The 20889-nt window shown below is 36.4% G+C and overlaps 1 protein-coding gene across 3 annotated transcripts in view; it reads left to right on the forward strand.

Annotated features, from left to right (window-relative positions):
* The window catches only part of Dgk (diacyl glycerol kinase 1), a 911622-nt gene that overhangs the window by 879343 nt on the left and 11390 nt on the right, over positions 1 to 20889 (forward strand). For all 3 annotated transcript variants that reach the window (XM_085814117.1, XM_085814118.1, XM_085814119.1), the window contains 3 exons: positions 3415 to 3613; positions 9206 to 9326; positions 11203 to 11263. In XM_085814117.1, coding sequence (XP_085670243.1) covers positions 3415 to 3613; positions 9206 to 9326; positions 11203 to 11263 — 381 coding nt within the window. The remainder of the gene's footprint in view (positions 1 to 3414; positions 3614 to 9205; positions 9327 to 11202; positions 11264 to 20889) is intronic.

Here is a 20889-nt window from a genome sequence, read left to right on the forward strand (position 1 = left end):
GCAATATATTTTTGTCTCTGGTTACAGTTATTTCGTTAAATCGCAATAAATCGTGTGGAACGTTTACATACGTGAGGCAAAGTTTGAGTTGAAGCATTTGAGACCTTCAGTGAGAAGAGAATTTCTTTAAAAGGAGAAAAAAAAACACTTACAAAATCCATATTTCTGATGGGCGATCTTAGGAAGAAAACAGTGATATGACACTCGTGAAAGGGGGTAAGAAACAGTTCTTTATCTTCCGTATTTATTCGGCTGATTGACAAAATTCAACTTTCTTTTTTTCATGTCTCGAAAGTGCGACTTTGGATATAGATATTTACATGTAGATTTATATGTAGCTTTGTTTAACTTACATCTGTTGACACAAAATCGGATGTTTTCTGAAATGACATGCCAAATATTTTCACATATTTCAATTCTACGACTCATATTCATTTTCCATATTTCGTTTGTACGACCGCTAGTATTGTCTGAGAAACCAAAGTAAAAGTTATGTAAAGTTTTGTGTGAAATTTAATTAGAATTAACTTGGCGAACCATTTTTACTTTGTGCCAAGAATAATTCACTTCGCGATATCTCAATTTACTTGCAAAATATTAATGTTTTCGTCTTATTATTATTTCTGTTATATTATAATAAATGTAAATATATTCACTGTTTGTTATATTACTAATGATTAAAATTCAGGTCTTAACAAAGCACAATTTGACTTTATAAAACATTTCTATTCTAAATCTATGTTTGCATAAAAATATATTTTACTTTGAAAAAAAAAGTCTTTTTATGATAATTAGCGGTCCTATAAAACGTAAACAACAGTTTGTTTAAAAAAACTTATTATGCGGTAAATGGCACGAAATATCTTTGGACATAAATATCTTCATAATTATTTTTATTTGTTGATTTTGCTACACACAGGGAAGAAAATAAAAATCTTATATTCTAGCAAATTACGCTGTTTTCAAGCATTTCTGTACTAGACGACAGCATATTTTATTTATATACATTTGACGTATTGTTTGGCATCCTCAGAAGTATTGAATGCGTATAGGACGCGCAATTGTGAAATCAGCAAAATAAATTTAGTTATAAATTGAAGTTGAATAAAATGGCGAATGAAAAATTTACTCTTCTGAAAGAAAACCAAATCTTTAAATTTTTATTAATATTCTTTATAAGTTTAAAAAGTAGCTTTTGGTGTATTATTAATAAATATTTATCAGGCATTATTAATAAAAATGAAGAAATTCCTCATAAATATTCGAGTAAAGGTTGAGCACTTAAAGTTCAAAATAAGTGTTGCAACTCATTGAAGATTGTAACAAAGTGCATCATAACATTTTTTGGCATTATTATCGCTTATAACAAATACTTCAAATTTCAAAACGCTGCAATGTGTAAATTCACGTATATCTTGCGAAATTTTTGAGTAAAAAGCCGGTAATTTTTTGCAGATATGGCTACAAATACGTCTACTTTAAGATGGTAGTAAACCTTTTATGGGTTATAATTCAGAAATTTTTTGAAAAATTCATAAAAAATTATTTAAAAACACAAATTTTAAAAATAAGTCGTAAAAAATGTGCAGTTTTATTTGAATTAAACCTAATTTTCGAATTCTCTGAGAAGGGGTCAAGTTAGTTTAACTAACAGATGTTAATAAATATATGCCAAATTCACTTGACAGTGAGGAGATCAAATTTTGAGACCTTTTTTTAAAAAAACCACCCGGCCGATTTTTTACAAAACTTGGCACTTTGGCAGAATTCGATTCGAGTCAAAGTTTGGAAAAACTCGGTATGTCATTTCAGAAAAAGGCCCGTTTTTTATCAAAATAGTATTTTAGAACATTACTATATATAAATCTGATATAGTTCCTGAGTCGTGTTATCGGGACATGGAAAACGCAAGCTGAATTTCGTCAACCGGCCCAGTAGACATGAGAAATATGGAACTGTTAACACCCTTTTTAAAATGGGTGTTAACTTTTTTAATTCATGTAGTATTGCGCAGAAATGTTAACTTAGCTGGAGAAGAGGCTTGGTCGCATTATTGAAAACGAGATGAGAACTAACAGATCATTGATGAAAACGGTGTCCGCCGAAAACATCGCGGACGAAAACGTCGCGGTACAAAACGTCGTGGAAGAAAAGGAAGCAAAGAGAAAACTTCGCAGTTCTAAAACGTCGTGGTACAAATTATCGTGGTCGAAATAAAGCGGTTCAAAAACTTCGCAGTTTAAAAATATCGTCGTCGGAAATATCGGTGGTAAAAAATAAAGTCCTGCAAATCATCGCGTGATGATAACATCGCACACATGCGTTTTTCAGGTTTTAAAAGCTGTAAATCCATTTTCGCATAATGATTTGGGAGCGCAAGAAGGAAAGGGGGAAATTTTTACTTTTATATTTCTTATTTTTAAATGAACTAATAAATTTGTGCTGAAAAAGTACGAAGGAAGCTTAAGCATTTAGACGTTGAAAATGAGTAGAAAATTAATGCAACTTATAGCACTTAATAGAATTTTTAATTTGCGTGGTTAATTAACAGTGGTCATTAATAAATTGGACTTTTTTATAAAGTTTTACTCATAAGAAGAATTTTATGAAAAATACCAGCTGAAAATTCTTAGAAAAAGGAAGATAAAAAAATGCATGAGGTTACCTCTATAAAAATTGCTTAGTTAATTATCAAATTATTTTCTTTCACATTTGTTAATCTGGTATTGTTTTGGTTAAAGTTATATCTTCCTTTGTTTCCGTTTATTCTTAAAGTGTCGTTAACGTTTCTTGAGCTTCCAAATCTTTATGCAAATATGCATTTACAACTTTTAAAACCTGAAAAGCGCACGTCAGCGATTGTATCGTCATGCGATGATTTGTAGATACTTTATTTTTTACTACGATGTTTTCAATAACGATATTTTTAAACTGCGAAGTTTTTGAACAGCTTTATTTTCGACGACAACATTTCGTACCACGATGATTTAGAAGTGGGATGTTTTCTTTGCTTTATTTTCTCCCACGATGTTTTTTACCATAACGTTTTCGCCGCGTAATGTTTTCGCCGCGTAATGTTTTCGCCGCGTGATGTTTTCGGCTGTAACCACGAAAACATTTATGGAGGAGGATGAAATGAGGTATCTTGCCTATGAATTTAGAGTTTATAGACTACTTTCCGAAAAGTGGAAATGCAGATGTTTTAAACTTTAAATTTTTGAGGTTGCTTTCATAATGTTGTTTGAATCTTGAATTTTCATTTGTAGATTTCTTGCGATGCATATTTTGTATTTACTAGAAATTTGATTCTTATGAACTTTGTTATGTTCCAGAAAAAATATGTGAAACTATTATATGACTATTTTATTTTATTTATAATTCTTACTGTACTTAGATATAATATGTTTCTTTTAGTGTGACAACGTGTCCCTGGAACTGTCAAACGGTCCTTCCCTTCAAGGTATCGCGGTGCTGAATATCCCCAGCATATACGGGGGTTCCAATCTTTGGGGTGATAGCGCACAGAAAAAGAGGACCAAATCTCGGCGGAAAAAGGATCGAGAAAATTCATCCAGTAGCTTTAATTCGATTGATCTCAGTGCGGCTATACAAGGTAATATTTATAGCCTTTCATTCCTTTTGTAATTCCAATGCTCTAAATACACTCATATCCATAAATTAAGGATAATTCGGAGTCACGCGGAAATCGAACTCTAAAATAAATATATGACCTGTAAAATCCTACACACATCTTCAAGAATCATATGCAAATTTCAGGAAATAACCAGATGACACCGATGATACGTCGCAATGACGGGAGTGTAAGAGAGTGATATATAAGGAATACAGGCAAAGAAGTAAAATTGTTCGCAGGCGCTTTATAAGCATTTCAGTGCAATAACCGAATAGTTATGACACAAAGGACGCATTTGATGATTTTTTACGTGGTAGAGTTATCGGCCGTCTGGAATGTGGGCGTACCCAACTGGAAGTATCAGACGAACTTGGAATTGCCCAGAGTGTCATCTCCAGGCTTTGGCAACGATTCCAAGATGATGTAAATGTAAGTAGACGTTACAGCGCAGGTTGCCCCAGAGTTACAACGCCGAATGAGGACCGGTATTTGTCAGTTACTGCCAAAAGAAACAGGCGGAGCACAGCCTCAGACCTGTCTCGTCAGCTCTCTTCAGCAACTGGTACGGCAATTTCAAGGCAGACCGTGTACAGACGCTTAGGGCAGATTGATCTATATGCTCGTAGACCTGTCAGATGCGTTCCACTTACTGCAACTCACTGTCGCCTGCGTTTAGCCTGGAGTAGAAAGCATGCATTGTGGACACCACAACAGTGGGCTTGTGTTTTCCGACGAGTCCAGGTTTAGCTTGCAGTCTGATTCTTGCCGGACTTTCATATGGAGAGCTCCAGGTACCCGTTACCACCAAGAAAACATCATTGAACGACACCGTTACGGTGGTGCAGGAGTGCTCGTTTGGGGTGGAATTATTCTGGGTTCCAGAACTGACCTGCATGTTCAAATTGGAACCATGACAAGGCAAACCTATCGGGACATCATTCTGGAACAACATTCACGTTTGTTTCGGGGCGCCATGGGCGCACAATTTGTGTTTATAGATGACAACGCCCGTCCTCACCGTGCAAACATCGTAAGCGAATGCCTTCAATCGGAGGATATCACCCGTATAGCCTGGCCAGCATTCTCACCGGACTTGAATCCAGTAGAGCACGTGTGGGATATGCTTGGCCGACGAGTTGCTGCCCGTCAACCTCCTCCTACATGTCTACCGGAACTTCGGAGAGCATTGCTTTTTGAGTGGTGTAATATCCCCCAAGATCCGATCGATAATTTGATACTCAGCATGCCTAGGCGTTGTACGGACTGTATTGCATCGTCTGGGAGACATAAAATGTATTAACAATCATACCAACCATCTAATATTGTTTTTTTTTTTTTTTTTTTTTTTTTTTTTTTTTTTTTGTAAATAGGTGTTTTTTGTAATTTGCTGCAGGGAGAAAAAATTGCTAATTCTTTTAATAATATCAAACATATAGCATCTTTTTTTGCTCTTTACCTTTTGTTTAATAAATAAGCTTTACAAATAAGTCAAATTTGTTTTGCTTCTAATTCTTCCTTTGCTGATTTTGCATTATCCTTAATTTATAGACATGATTTTAAATTAACAAAAGTTTTGTCGAAATTTGTATAATTGCACCATTCTCTGAAAATTGAATGGTTTAATTGATTGATGATTTACTTCGCTGCAATACTTTTTTTCACTTTCCATTGCTGAAAATTCTATTTCATGGCAAAATGTACTGCTAATAAGAACCTCCTCTAATTTGCACCGCTAGGTTTCATCGGTAAGGGAAACTCTTTGCCATGTATGAAGAAAAATATCCCTAATTTTCCTGTGTTCCTTTAATTTATTTGTGCATTATATGCTAGTAATGAAATATTGCGAAACTTATTTTCTCCTGGCCCACCAGCGGCCGAGTGGTAAAGTCGCTGAACACTGGTAGTTCGATCCCGGTGTTCGAATCCCTGTGAATTGGCCGGCTGGGTGTTTATATGGTTTTCGCCGTGTGTAACACGTGCACAAGTAAATTTTTCCACTAGGCAGATAGCCCTCGAGTGCTTTGCAATAATTAAATAAATCAAACTAAACCCATTTCGACTACAATGCCTAATGGCTTCTATTATCGTCAGGAAATGCTATCCGCAACAGAATAAAGAGAGATGTTACGAGCCTTTCTGATAATCAAGTACGAAACTTTTCGTTAAAGAACTGGAAATGGAAGGAAAATATTGTGTATGAGATAAGAGAAGAACGCAAATCACGGAAGTGCTTAGGAACACACCTTTGAAAGCACAGGTTACAATTTTAAGAGGCGTAGTTGACAGAACACAAGATTAAGCTTGATGCTAGAAGGTTTCTGTTTTTAATGTGTGTCTTACGGATTTTTTTGTGAAAAGACTTTTACTATCGACAGCATAATTAATTTTTGTTTAATTTTTAGTCTGAATAAAATTAATTTGAATTTCTTAGTATAATAAAAGAAAAGTAACAAAATCAGCTCAATTGATTTACCTACATTTTTTCAGATTTAGATCTCGCAGTCAGAAAGGGATGTCAAATTTGTACAAATCTTTTAAATTTAAGAAGTTCGCTTTTGAAATACAACCTCAGTTCTATAACTGCATACTTAATATATTATACAAATTTTAAACATTACATGTACCTGATTTTTAACTTTTTCTGAATTAGATAATCTTTATAACTAATGACTTTAGCTTTCTTAATTTAGCATATTTAATATTGACATGACATATATTTTGCTTGTACTGCTAACTTCCTCTCTCCCACCCGAGATAGAAAAATATTCTTTCACTGTTTCCTTTAAATTGCAAACTTAAGAATGATCCTCGATGTAAGTGTTTTTGATGTTTAATTTTGCTTAAAGCATTATGTATCAGTTTTATGAAAATCAATTTTTATACACCAGTATTTATTAGTTCAAAGAGACTTTGTCCCCTAAGGGACTATTTTTTTTTTTCCTTTTACGATTTTGCGTTGAAACGCTATAATCGGCGTATCACTTTTAAAATTGTGTGCCACCAAATATTATCGCCCTGTATTATATTTGAAGAAGTTAAATAATGAAGAATCTGCATAAATGTATGTATGTTTCTCGCATTGTGATAAAACAAAGGTACCTAGAGCCATCCAATTTTGAATAACGTAATCCTACTGCGAATATGGGCATCTGGAAGCCCAAATTTGGAATTTGTTTTATTACCGATTTCATATTTTGTATAACTCTAAAGAATTTCTGATTAACAAACTCAAGGATTTCGAGGCTAGCCATGGCAACATTGCAACAAAACATTTGTTTATCCCCAGCACGTAGGACTGTGTATCGGAAATTCTAAAGATATGCTCATTTTAAAATTAGTTTATGACATTGCTCTAGAACTGAATTTTATGGTTTAAGTGCGAAGGCAATGATATAAATAAAGGTAACACGCAAAATGTTAAAAAAAAGCCCCTTTGGAGGTAATTTAAAATCTGAAACATTTTAGAATTTTTCTTTTTTATTTATTTATTTGTTATGATGTTCGAAATCCTTCACAACAAATACAATCATCGGATATATGCTTTACTAGAAAAATAAAATGCTTCTTTCTATTATATATATCTTTTCTGCGCTTAATAAAAGAATATTTTTGTGTCGTATTTTTTCGAAAATACTTCAAAGTATTTGCAACTGAAAATGCTTTCTTACTTACACGTAACCAGCAGTGGCATTGAGGTAATTGTTTACATTGCCTAAAAGTTATTGGAATTGTTAGAGCAGAAGATTTCTTCAGCTTTTCTAAGATAAACGATGTTTACAGCATCTATGATTTTAATAGCTAAGGTGCTCGAAAATAAGTTCATTTTTTTCCAAAACTTTGTACTGATGGACGTATGCCAAATGTGGTGATTCGCCAAATTTGGCATCCGTCCATTCGTACGAAATTCTTTGCTTTTATTATATCATCAGGGCATTACATTTATTTCGGTAATAGTTTATGCGGATTTTCTATTGGACTTTAAACTTAAAATAAATAAGGTGATTAGTTTAAGATTTGACACTTTTTGTACTTCACATTTTACTCTCAACAAACAACCAAAAAAGAAATAAAAAAAATACAAAATCTGCACTTAATACAATGCTTTTAATTAATGCTTGAATGTAACGTTCTATGACAGGCGTGTGCAAATCTTTTTATTTAACATTTAAAAATCATTCTTGCATAAACTCGTGTCTTGTTACATTTTTTTATAAATATAAGAATTTCAGTAATTTTCATCTTTGTATCTTTTTCCAAGTATATCATAAAGCTGCAAGGGAAAGAAACGTTTATTTTAATAACGCTTGTCTAAATGTAACTGTAGATCTCTATTACAAGAGTTGATAAAATCATTTAGTATGAGTAAATTTCATCCTGGATCCAGGTTCGGTGCCCGTACAGGGTGGCAAGATGTTTAAAATTTAGGAGTGCATCTGGCAGAAGAATTTAGGAACCGCAGAGATTACACCAGATGTCAAAAGGCCCGTCGCCGGACCTGCCAATACTTATGCAGATAAATTTGAAGCTTCTGTCTTAAAGAATTGGCTGTGTGGCTGCTGTGTTTAATGTATTCATTGGATATTAGATATCCTGATATTTTACATCAAAAATATCAGGCTCTTAGAAAATTCTTATTTAAGACAAAATCCTAGATAGTTCTCGCTACTTTGCTGTAATAATTTAAAGAGGATAATCGTATTCTCTAAGATAACATTGACATGTAAAACTGGATATTACGATCCAGTTTGGCGCATTTTCAAAAAATTGCCAAGTCGCCAAATCGGTTGTTTTCGCGCGTTTTAGAAAATCCCTAACTCATCATATCGCTATATTAGATGATTGCGAATTTGAATTAATTTTGTAAACATGTAAAAATGTAAACATGCAAAAATGTAAACATGCAATCATGTTTACATTTACAAAAATGTTACATTGTAAACATGTAAACATGCAAAAAACATACATGATCATGTAAACATGCAAAAATATCTAAATAACCTGTAAACATGCAAAAATATCTAAAACAGGACTTCAAGTAAGACAACGGAAAAAGAGGACTTTCTAAAGGAAACTGGCTCATATACACATTACACATGGGGAAGACCACGAAAACCCCCTGCAGCCAGCCCGTTTGCAGGAACCTCGGACAGCCGAACTACCAGTGTGCAGCGACTTTACCGCTCGGCCATTGGTAGGCCCAGTATCATTTTGAGAAATTAAAACATTCCTTCCTCGAGTTCTTGCGTACTGGTCAACACTTGGAGCTAGTTATTTTAAGACCTCGTTTTCGATTCCTGGAAAGGGCATTGTCTATTTTCAGCCGCTCCTTCCTCTCCAGATTCCTTCTTCTCCATACTATTGTTATAAATTTTATAAAATTGGAAAAAATTATGCAAACAGAAACTTGTGTAATTTTAGTATTTGTCTAACGCAATAACCCATTGAAGGTAATGAGTATAAAGTAGGATTGATTAGTCTTTTTTTAATCAATTTCTCTCTAATAGCTTTAGAAAAAATGATGATATTGTTTTTAATATGAGGCTCACGTAACAATCTTTACATTCTTTCTAGACATCGGAGATCGCATGATCGAAGTAATTGGCCTGGAGAACTGCATGCACGTAGGTCAAGTAAAAGCAGGACTCCGAGCCTCGGGACGCCGGCTGGCCCAGTGTTCCTCCGTTGTCATCAGGTAAAGAAACAATTGGTCTTGCTTTGCAGAATTAAGTATGCACACAAAATGCGAAATATGTTCAATTGTTTAAACTGTTATGTGAAGACACAATATGTCATACACTGTAAATTTCTGAACAACTTATCTGTGCTCTTGGTGAAGCTCTGTGGTGCACTGACGGAAGTGATACGTAATAGATGAAAGCCAAGTGGTAGCCCATACTTTACCGGATGTTAATGAGTATTGTGCAATGCTTGCAGCTATTTATAATCGGATGAATATATCGTAAATGTTTTTGATAAGGAAAAGAATGGTTTTCTACTTTCTCAAAAGAATTCTTGAGTTGAAATATATATGTAGTAATGAATCAATAACGGTACTCATGTGAGTGGGCTGTCTAGTTAAGACCAAAGACCAGTCCAGCTATTTTTTTTTTCTGATATTGTTGGAAATGTTTTGCTGCTGTGATAAAAGTACTTGGAAACATCTCTGAGCTATAGAAGTTAGATTATATTCATTAGTTTGCCTTCTATCCTTAAGTAGAAATTTATTCTGAAATAATTATCTGAAAATTTTCGTAAATACATTCTTTCTATTTGGTATTCATGTTTGCCTTATTCACAAAATGCAATTTTAATTATATGTAAATTGTTTTATAAGCATTGGAATTTTTCCCTCCCCGCCCAAGAAAACATTCATTTTTAATGCTTGCATTTTATGATTTTAGTGATTCTTGCTAATTTTTTTGTGATTTTAATATTTATTGGACTGTAGTATTCCAATATCAACTGCTACTAAAAACCTTTAATTATACTAACCATCGATTAATGTCAAAGCTTCTTTTTTTATTTTTGTTTATTTATTGTTGTAAAAACATTTTTCAGCTATCTAATTCTTCTCATAACATGTATCTGGTATGTTCTCAACATGTACTAGAACTCTCCATCTATTATTAAAATATTTTTATTGAAAGAACTATGCATACATCTGTTTTATTTCCTTTCCTAGCGATGAATTAGTACATTGTTATGAAGATTTATAATTTTATTGCTTATAAATATTTGTGAATTTTGTTACGAGAGTAAGTTTGAGTAATGTGTTGCTTTATTGCTTTTCCGGCTAATATTCTGCTATCATTTTTATTCAATTTATATTTACTAGTTTCTTCTTGTACCTAAATGCCCATCTACACGAGGAGGCAAAGTTGCTCAGCGAGACAGTAAATTTTCTCTTGCAGAATTGTCGCCTTATAGCCTATTAACCACTTGCGCTAAAAAGACGTGCCACGCACGTCCAGATGCTTTTGTCTCAAACCGTGAGCGACGTGAACACCACGTCGATAGGCATTTATCGCAAAAATGAAAATAACGTGGTGCATACGTCGCCTAACAACGAGATTGTTTATTTCTCGAGTTACAGCTCTGGATTGCACTCGCAGACGCGGAGCGGCGTAGTCGTAACGCAAGTGGTTAATGATGTCAGTCTGTATGGGACCAGGGAAGAATCTGGTGCCTCTAATGTTTTAAAAGTGTTAGCGCGAAAGTTGCAAAAACAAATATCCTGTAACACGATATATCGAACGATGCAAACAAGGCTGTTGAGTCCTTTGAAGTTTGATTAAGAGCTGCGAAACGAGCTGCAAACGTTAAGACTTTTATTAATTTTCTCAGGTATAACATATGTGATATTTTTCTGAGATATACGAGTATATATATATATATATAGTTCCCTGAAGCCCTCCTCAAATTGTCCTCTTATAACCGATTGAGTGCTTTATGTTAACAAGTCATTTAACTTAATCTTAACATGAATAACTTATAACAAAATTATACAATGTGATTTTGTAATATAACATTTTAATTTTAGACATTTAAATATGTTTTTCACTTTTCAGGACAAAAAAGCGATTTCCAATGCAAATAGACGGTGAGCCTTGGATACAGCCGCCTTGCACGGTAAATTTGATAGGACTTAAGTCCTGCTTTTGATGTGTGAAAAATAAACAATGATGTGTATTTTATGCTTACTTAATACCTGGGAAATGCTTGCAATGCTTACTCTAATAACTTGTAAAATACTGTAGTCGCGTTCGATTAGAAAGGTCAAGTCAATAAGAAGTCTAATTACTGATAACTCATCTTGAGTGCGATTCCAGTCATTTGAATGCATTGGCTGCAAGTGTATTTTTCTTGTGTTGAACATAAATATGAGCCATGTTTTCTGAAATATTCCATAACAGCACTGCCTCAAGGCAGCTAACTTTTGAATATTTTTTCCCTATTTCAATTCTACGACTCAAATTATAAAAAGCTGCCAAATTTTATAAAAATCGCACGAGTAGTTTTTAAAAATTCGCTCTCAAAATTTAACTCCTCAATGTTAATTGAATTTGATATATATTTATTAATCTCTTTTTTTTATGAAACTTACTTGATTACCTCTTCTAGAATTCAAATTTTAGGCTTAATCAAAGTATAATTCGCAGATTTTTTTTAAATATGTATTTTAAGTACTTTTTATAAATTTTTCGAATATTTTTTATTATAACCTATAAAATTTTGAACATCATCTTGAAGTAGATGTATTTCTAGGCACATCTACAAAATATTAGAGTTTCTTATTAAAAGTTTTCTAAGATATACATGAATTTACATATTGGCACGTTTTGAAATTTGAGATATATGTTATAAGCTGTAATAACACCAGATGTGGCTTACGTACTTTGTTAAAATTATTTGATATAATGAACGATGACGTTTTTCATCTCGTTTACAATGAAAAAAGAGGAAAGCAAAATATGTTGCTATAAATTTAAAAGTTCGCTAAGTGAATTATTATTGGCTCAACTTGAAAAAATTTCTTTAAGATAAATTTCTGAATTTCTCCGTAAATTTGGCATCAAATTTTACAAAATTTAATATTTAGGAATAATTTGAGTCGTAGAATGGAAATATGGAAAAAACCTGGCATGTGATTTAAGAAAACGTCCGATTTTGTGTCGAACTATCTATATTAGAACAATGTTATATATAAATCTGATTCATATCCTTAGTCGCGCTTTCGAGACATGAAAACGCAAAGTGAATTTCATCAATCGGCCCAGTAGAACTGGAGATATAGAAGTAGCTTTTTTTTTTTCGTAGTGTACACATAGTGCCAAAAGTGTGATAGAGGCGACCTATCTTCCGCGTTTATGTAACGATCAGTAAGTAAATGCAGACTTTCTGAATCAGTACAACTTTTATTGATTTTTCAAACGTTTTAAATTTAAATGGTATAAGCAACAATCCCCTGTTCGTCGCATAAAATAATACAAATATTTAGATACAAACTGTGTGCGTCGAAAGTCTACTGACAGTTACAAAATCGTTTGCGATTATTGATTGTAACTAAACGTTAATAGCTTGTAGATCATCTTCTGTATGTTGTTATTGCAAATAATCTTCCTTCTGTGATATCAGAGCAAGCCCACGAAATTCATCGTAGCAAGGATGCAAGATTGTGCATGCCGTTGGCAGGAGCCTTGGGACCCATGCGAGTGACAGGTGACAGGTGACGGAGGACGAGGGCGCCTGATGTTTAACATAGGTAAACAGGCATATGCCCCGCGTCCTCCACTATCTAGTGGCAACAACTCCCTGGAGCCTCATCAGGCTGCCTCGGGAGTATATTTGAATCTTAATGAGAAAGTTACATGGCCATACAAGGGCGGTTGACATAGTCTACATTACAAGTGATGTGTATGACATTTGAAAGTTTTAGGTTTACAGTGGTTGTTACAGGAAATCTAAAAAAAAAAAAAAAGGGGTGGAGGTGGCATAAAAATGTAAGACATAATACACATAACAACACACTTAAAATACACAGAACATACTCACAGACTGCTAAGTAGAGTACTAATAATGCATTCATGTGATGCTGTTAGAACATATAATGCTGGGCAGATGTAATACTATGTGACATATAAAAACGTGTAATAAAACTGGTAAGATCACAGGATGCAGAGCAGAGATAAAGCTGCGATACTAGTGAAAACACATGGTGCATGCCAGATATAAAGCACGCGTGTAACATTGCCAGATATAAAGCACGCGCGTATACTAATTAAAACACATGATGCAGGGCAGTTTTAAGACAGATAATAACATAAGTTGCAAATAATTATTAGTCATGAACTTTTGGTTTACATATGAAACAGATGGTGGTATATGAGTAATAATACTTATGGGGAGACAATTCATAGTGCATGAACCTAGGCTAACACATGATAGGAGTACATGATGCAGAGCAAATATAGAGCTAAATAAAAGACATGATTCAGGACAACTATAATACTGTTAAAAACACATGACTTTGGGCAGAGATGATGCTATTTAAAAGCACATGATGCAGGACAGAGATAATAGTAATGAGAAACACATGATGCAAGCATAAATATGATACACATGGTACAGGGCATATGTTATACTAATAGAAACTCATGATGCAAAGCAGATATAATACAAATAGGAGCATATGATACAAATAAATATTAGGGTACTTTATGCAGAGCAGGTATGATGCTGGTATATACACATGATGCAGAGCAAATCTAGAGCTAATTAAAAACGTGACATAGGGCAGATATGATACTAATAGAAATACATGAAAATACATTATGCAGTGCAGTTTATGTTCTAATGAACACGTATGATGCAAATCAGATATGAGAAAAAAAAAAAAGGGCCACATGCCGCTGAGCAGGTATAGTACGATTAAAATCATTTGATGCAGGACAGATATGATACTAATGAATATACATGATGCAGAACAGATAAATAGCTTATAGGCTCATATGGTACAGAGCATATGTTGTACTAATAGAAACGCATGATGTAAAGTAGATGTAATACAAATGAAAATATTTAATGCAGATAAATATTTGGGGTAAACAGTTGGTGTTTCATATAATGCATATGATAGTATATGTGTAAAAAAAAAAAAAAAAAAAAAAAAAAAAAAAAAAAAAACTTATGATTAGACAACTCATAGTGCACGAACTTAGGCTGTCATACGATTGAAACACATAATGCAGTGCAAATATGATATTAATGTATATACATGATGCAGAACAAATATAGAGCTAATTAAATGACATGGTGCTGAGTAGATGCAGTACAGGTGAAGAACGAGTAAATACACTTGGTACAAAGTAAATATGATGCCAATAAATATACATGGTGCAGAGCTGATATGATACTAATAGCAAAGCAGATATAATACGAATAAAACACATTGTGCAAATAAATATTAAGGTAGACAAAGATACATATGATAGTATATGAGTAATAAGTGCTAATAGAAACATATGATACGGAGAGCTGATATGATGCTTATAGGAAGGCATGCTACAGAGTCGTTATAATACTGACAAAAGCACATAATACTGTGCTTGTATAGAACTAATAAGGACACATGACAGCGTTAAAGTTCATTAAATATTTGCTATTGTGCAAGAGTTCTCAAACCAGTTTAAGTTCTGTTTAGGTATAAGATATAAGGTATGCGTGTGCAAATTGTAGTTTCCTGGATAAATGCAGTGGAAAACCTTATGTTGATTAAATGGGCTGGCAGATATCCTGACCTAGTGCCGCGATAAATTTTATAATTTTACATATTGCATTAATGCTTCCCTTGTGCTTTATTATCAGTCGGTGGTAGGCAGTTATGTTGCTCGTGGGCATGAAAAGATGCATGGTATTTGTCAGAGGGCACCTGAATAGGTAGTGGTCTGGCGTTCCGTCTTCTCCACAGGCACAGATGTCTGTATTTGATATCCCATGTCGATGAAAATAAGACGGGAACGGCCCGTGACCTGTTATGTAGTTTACCAAAGGAGCAATGGCGATAAGGCGGTCAGTTGATACCTTTGAAATACGCTCATAGGTGCGCCTCCCTGTTTCCGCATTAGTCCATTCTTCTTGCCATTGTCGTATTGCTTGTCCCTGCAAATGACGCTTTAGATAGGATGGTGGGGCAGGAATATTTATTTCTTGTGCTTCGAGATTGCTTGCAGCATCCTTAGCCAAACGGTCAGCTGCTTCATTTCCCTGGTTGCCATCGTGGGCTTTGACCCAGACCATGGTAATTTTAGTGTGACGATTATGCTGCAGGATGTCTTGCAAGTTAATGATGCTCGGCGATACATGGTGTTGATTTTCTATTGCATTTATTGCTGAAAGGCTGTCCGTGTATATGGTAGATGCCTGTATATTGTTGTTGAGTATATGCTGTACCGCTGCTGTGAGAGCAGTAACTTCCGCCTGAAAGACGCTGTTTTCCGGTTTCAAATGTCCTTTCCATGTGTATTCGGTGTTGGAACCATCATAGTGTATAAAGGCACTACCTACTCCATGTTCATGCTTCGAGCCATCCGTGTATATCTTCGTGAGGGTGTCTCGATGAAGGCAGTTGGATTTAACTGTGCGTATGCCTGTCCCTTTTATTGAGGGATGTGTACGCAATACGTCGCCCCGATGCTCATATTGGACTGGGCTATAGGTAGTGTTTCCAAATGTCGCATCTCGGCGCAAGTGGATCAGTTGGGCATATGCAGATTCCATTAAGGCTTTGATATGCAGTGGTATGATACCAGCTAGTACCTGTGCTGCATTTGTGGCTGTAGTTCGATATGCTTTGCATAGGTTTATCGCAAAAGGTCTTTGCAAGGCTGATAGTTGACGGATTTTCCTGGCTCCCATTGGGTTTGCCCAGATTGGGGCTGCATATAATGCGATTTTCTCTGCAACTGTGAGATATAATAGTTTCTGAAAATGGGGGCTCTGACCCCAATTCTTGCCCTGAAATTGGCGCGCTGTTCTCGCTATTCGAGATGTTTTAACACGAAGGTCTTGTATATGAGGAATAAAGGTTAGACCGGAGTCCCATGTTACTCCTAGATATTTAAGATTTTTAACGAACTTAATATTTCTCCCGTTTAATTTAATACAGGGCCGTCGTGTTGGATTTGTTCCTGGCCTTGGAATGATCAACGCTGTTGACTTTTCTGTTGATATTTGAAGCTTAAGTCGAGTGCAGTAGTCAGCAAAAAGTGTGCAGACTTCTGTGCCGTTTTTCTCCAGTTCGTTGCGTGTGCGTCCTCGCACCAGGAGTGCAGCATCATCTGCGTAGGCGACAACTCGCGTGTGTGCGGGCCAGTCTGCAGCGAGCACTTCGTTAAATGTGATGTTCCATAGGAGGGGCCCCGCGCAAGAGCCTTGCGGGCAACCTCTCACTTGGGCTTTGGATGAAACACCTGCATCGTGGGACATTATTAACATACGATCTTGTAAGTAGCTTGTGATTGTTAGATAAAGGTTGGTCGGGCATTTTGCATTGCGTAAAGCTTGTTTGATTGCTGGCCACCACAGAGTATCAAATGCGCTGGCCAGGTCAATCGAAATGAAAGCCGTATGCATATTATCATTTCTATTCTTCTGGATGCAATCCTTGATTGTTGAAAGGGCTTGAACGGTGGAAGATCCTATGCGGAAACCGAATTGTCCGACACTTAGATATTTGGTCTTGTGCAAATGATGACGAAGTCGATTGACAATCAGCTTTTCATACACTTTGCCCAGTGCAGACAACAAGCAGATTGGCCTGTAAGACCGCGGTTCAGCTGGATTTTTGAATTTTTTCAAGAACAAGACTACCTGTCCCTTCTTAAATACGGTTGGGAAGAGCTTTGCCTGAAGTAATTTATTGAAAAATTTAGTGAAGAAATCTGGATTGGCTTTATATGCAACTTTAATTATTGAATAGTCCAGGCCATCCGTTCCTGGGGCTTTTTTCAGGGGTAGGTAGCGAAATACATGAGCGATTTCTTTCGCTGAGAAAGCATAATCATCTGGCGTATCTGGGATAGTTGTATTGTTTCGCACTGCACGTTGTTCCAGTGTATCTTCATGCGGATTGTCCTTTGCAAAAATTTCGTCAAGAAGGGTGGCAGCTGTAAACCCCGCTGGGTTTGTTGAAAGACTAGCTGTTGGAACCTGTGCATGAATTTGTGCTGGTTTGAATACCTTCTGTGTTGCAATCTTATGTAAGATCCCGTAGGGATTCGTATTGTTGTTACAGAAGGTACGCCAGCTTGTCACTTTTGCAGCGAGAATATTCTTCTTATATTTAGCCCGCTCTTGCCGGTATGTAGTCAGAATCTGTGCTTTGGTCTCTCCGTCCACGTTGCCTCTTAGTCTGCGGCGCAAAGCTCTGCATTTTTGTCTTTGTTGCCTTAGTTCGCCGGTCCACCAAGAGATTCCTTGTAATTTCTTGGTTGTACGGAGGGGTAAAATTTGTTGACATATTTCATTAAGTTCCTCTAGAAGTCCTTGTGCAAGGGAATCAAGGTGTTCTGAGTTGTTGCAAGATTCTAGCTGCAATTCTTTTGCTTGCAGGAGACGAGTAAAGGCCTGTGTCAATTGTCTAACCTTGTTACCTGGCAGCCTATAGCGTTTAATTATAGAAATGGTGGTATCTGTTTGTATAGTAAATTCTACGTATTTATGATCTGAACAACTTTCAGAGTCTGAGACATGCCATGAATGTATGTTGTTAGCAATATCATAAGTTGAGATCGTTAAGTCTGGCCATCCTTGATTGTACGAATTATCGAATGTAGGTGGTGCATTCGTTGTATTGTGCAATTGTAAATTGTTTGCCGCAATATAATCTTCAAGCTCCTGCCCTTTTGGATTTGTGGTACTATACCCCCATATAATATGATGGGCATTAAAGTCGCCTCCTATGACTTGAGCTGTGTTTGGAAATTTTCTACTTGTTTCGCTTATGTGGGCGACAGTGCTGCCAATTGCATCTGTTGGTGGTGAATACACCGAAGTAAGGATAAATTGCATATTTTCAAAAATGATTAGAATGGCGACATAATCCCTATGCAGCTTGATGACTTGTGGTGTCCATGCGGGGTTGCAGCAGGCAATTGCTACTCTAGGAGCAAGATCTGCCGTCGGGGACTCCTTTTGGTATATTTTCCATGCAATAGGTAAGCTAGCGACGTGACCTTCTCTACAGTATGGTTCCTGCATGATTACGAGGTCTATGTCGTTGGAAATAACTTGCGTGAGGACATGAGATGTTGCTGCCTCAGCCCTTTGAAGATTGATTTGCAGGCATTTGATGATACTTGTGCTTAGTGTACCTATGTTCCTGCTTGATGGAGGTATAGTATGTGGAGAGAGAATCTGCATATGATTATTGTTATTATTAGATTGGATTACAGGCGTGTTGTTGTTAGCATTAGTAGCAGATAGACTATTCATAGATAGTGCTGCGTTTGATCCGTTCGACGTATCTCGTGTATGTTGGACAGGCAACATCATAGGCTGGATGGTCGCAAGCTTTATTGTCTCGGTTGCGGTAGTTACTGTCTGCACAGTTGATGCATGTGGCTCGTCTGGCTTGACAGTCTTTGATTGCATGATTCCCCGAGCAGTATGCACAATAGATTTTATTTTGGCATCCCTGCTGGGTATGGCCAAATGCTTGACAGCGGTAGCACCTCTTAGTGTTGAAGTACTCTGAGATTCGATGTGCCCGCCAGCCGATGAGTAGTTTTCTGGAGCGCATGAGTTGTTGGAAGGCATCGGGATTACATTCGACAATCCACTTGACTGTGTTACTCCTTTCTTTGAGCCTGTACAGGATTTTGGCATTATTCTTGTTAATATGGAGTTCTAAACTGATGACTCGTCCAAGTTCCTCCTGTGTAACGCTTAATGGGATATTGTGTATAGCAACCCTGGGAAGCCTTGTTGTTGGGATCTTGGTTTGCAAGAATTCTTTAGCCTTTTCAGTCTGCAGTTTTTCCGAGAGTGCGTGAATGTCCTCCTTTGTATGGCAATCCACTGCAAGTCCTTCCTGCGGGATGTATCTTAATGCTGCTACTTGAACTCCCAATGTGGGTAACGGAAATTCAGCAGTCAATTTTTCTTTTAACACTTTCCTGGATGTTGTGGACGGGTCTTTAGGGTAGATCAGCAAGGTGTGTTTAGGCTTTTGCGCCGTTACACTTGCGTAGGACTTTCGATTGTCTGTTGCCTTTTGCGCTAGATTAGGTGCAGCTGTGATGTGTTGCTGTTGATTTGCTAGTTCACACGCGAAAATACTGGATGTGTTGACTGCTTTATCGACGGTATCCGGAGGTGGGATATACTCAGATACTCCCAAAGCCAGAATTCGGAAGGCTTCAACCGTGTCTATCAGTTGCTTTCGCAAGCCTAGGGGTAGAATATTTTTGCCACCTCGAAAGGAAGTTGCGATCTTTTTAATTTCGTCAGTGAATTTATCAATCTTCTCAGTATAGCTTATGTCCGAGGTAATGAATGTTTGCAAAGCAAATTCTCTCGAGTAAGTGGAGGAATCTATGTCACTCATCGTATGGGAAAGGATCTAAGTTTTTCTCGACAGTACTGCGTTTGGTGCTGAATTTTTATATTTCTATCTGGAATACAGGAAAAAGTCAAATTTTCTTACCTTGGCAGCAGTATTTCATCTGTCCTTCATCTGTATAAAGGTATTCCATAGTAATCCAAAGGCACATAGACACTGAAACACAACACTGCACTGTAATAGGAAGTCAAACTACGCAATTTTGCAGCTTGAAAATTCTAAGTTAATAAATGTCGAAAAAATTATATCTTTGGAACCAGTGGGCCGATCACGACCAAAATTTGAAACTTCTGCTTCTGAAGATAGATGATGAAGATTGCCGTTTATTCCAGCATGATACAGCAATTAGGAAATTAATTAGCAGGCAGCTAATAAATTCCTCTCCCAATTTTATAGAAGAGAACTCGGAGGGGGGCTGATCCGAGGGTCTTCCATCTCTCTTCCGGCCCACCAGCGGCCGAGCGGTAAAGTCGCTGAACACTGGTAGTTCGGTCCGAGGTTCGAATCCCGCGAACGGGCTGGCTGCATGGGTGTTTTCGTGGTTTTCCCCATGTGTAACGTGTATACGAGCCAGTTTCCCTTGGAAAGTCCTCCACGAAAGGCATCCCTCCTCTTAGGCAGATAGCCCTAGTGTGCTTTGCCATAATTAAAAATACACCAATACACCATCTCTCTTCCATGAGCGTATCCTTTACTTTATATAACCTTTCTCAATCTATATGGCATGGATTCAACTAGCTTAGATTTCTCTTTTGTGGTTTTGTTTCATTCTTCTACAGTGACAGATTTGAGCATTTCTTTGAATGCTATGTCGGGCTCCCTGATTTTCCGTTGGAGTAAATCCCACAAAAGCTCTGTTATAGCTAGTTCTGTGAACTGGGATAGTGGATAGAATTGGTTTGCCACATTGCATAGCAACCATAGCCTCGTAATATACACCATGTGCTTGGAGTTCTGATGAAAGATAAAATCTTTACTCACTCCAAGTTTTTCGGCACTTGCCCCAGATTTTTCTTCAGTATGTTCAAGTAATCAGTTTATTCATTATTGAGTCAACTCTCGATTACTAACCCCGAATCATAACGCATTATCTTCCATGGTCGAGACAAATTTCTCTTTCATTAGCTCTGTACAG

This window comes from Stegodyphus dumicola, chromosome 3, assembly GCF_044657685.1.
Source record: "Stegodyphus dumicola isolate Sdum_Otavi_A_Nest chromosome 3, ASM4465768v1".
Classification (NCBI taxonomy): Eukaryota; Metazoa; Arthropoda; class Arachnida; order Araneae; family Eresidae; genus Stegodyphus; species Stegodyphus dumicola.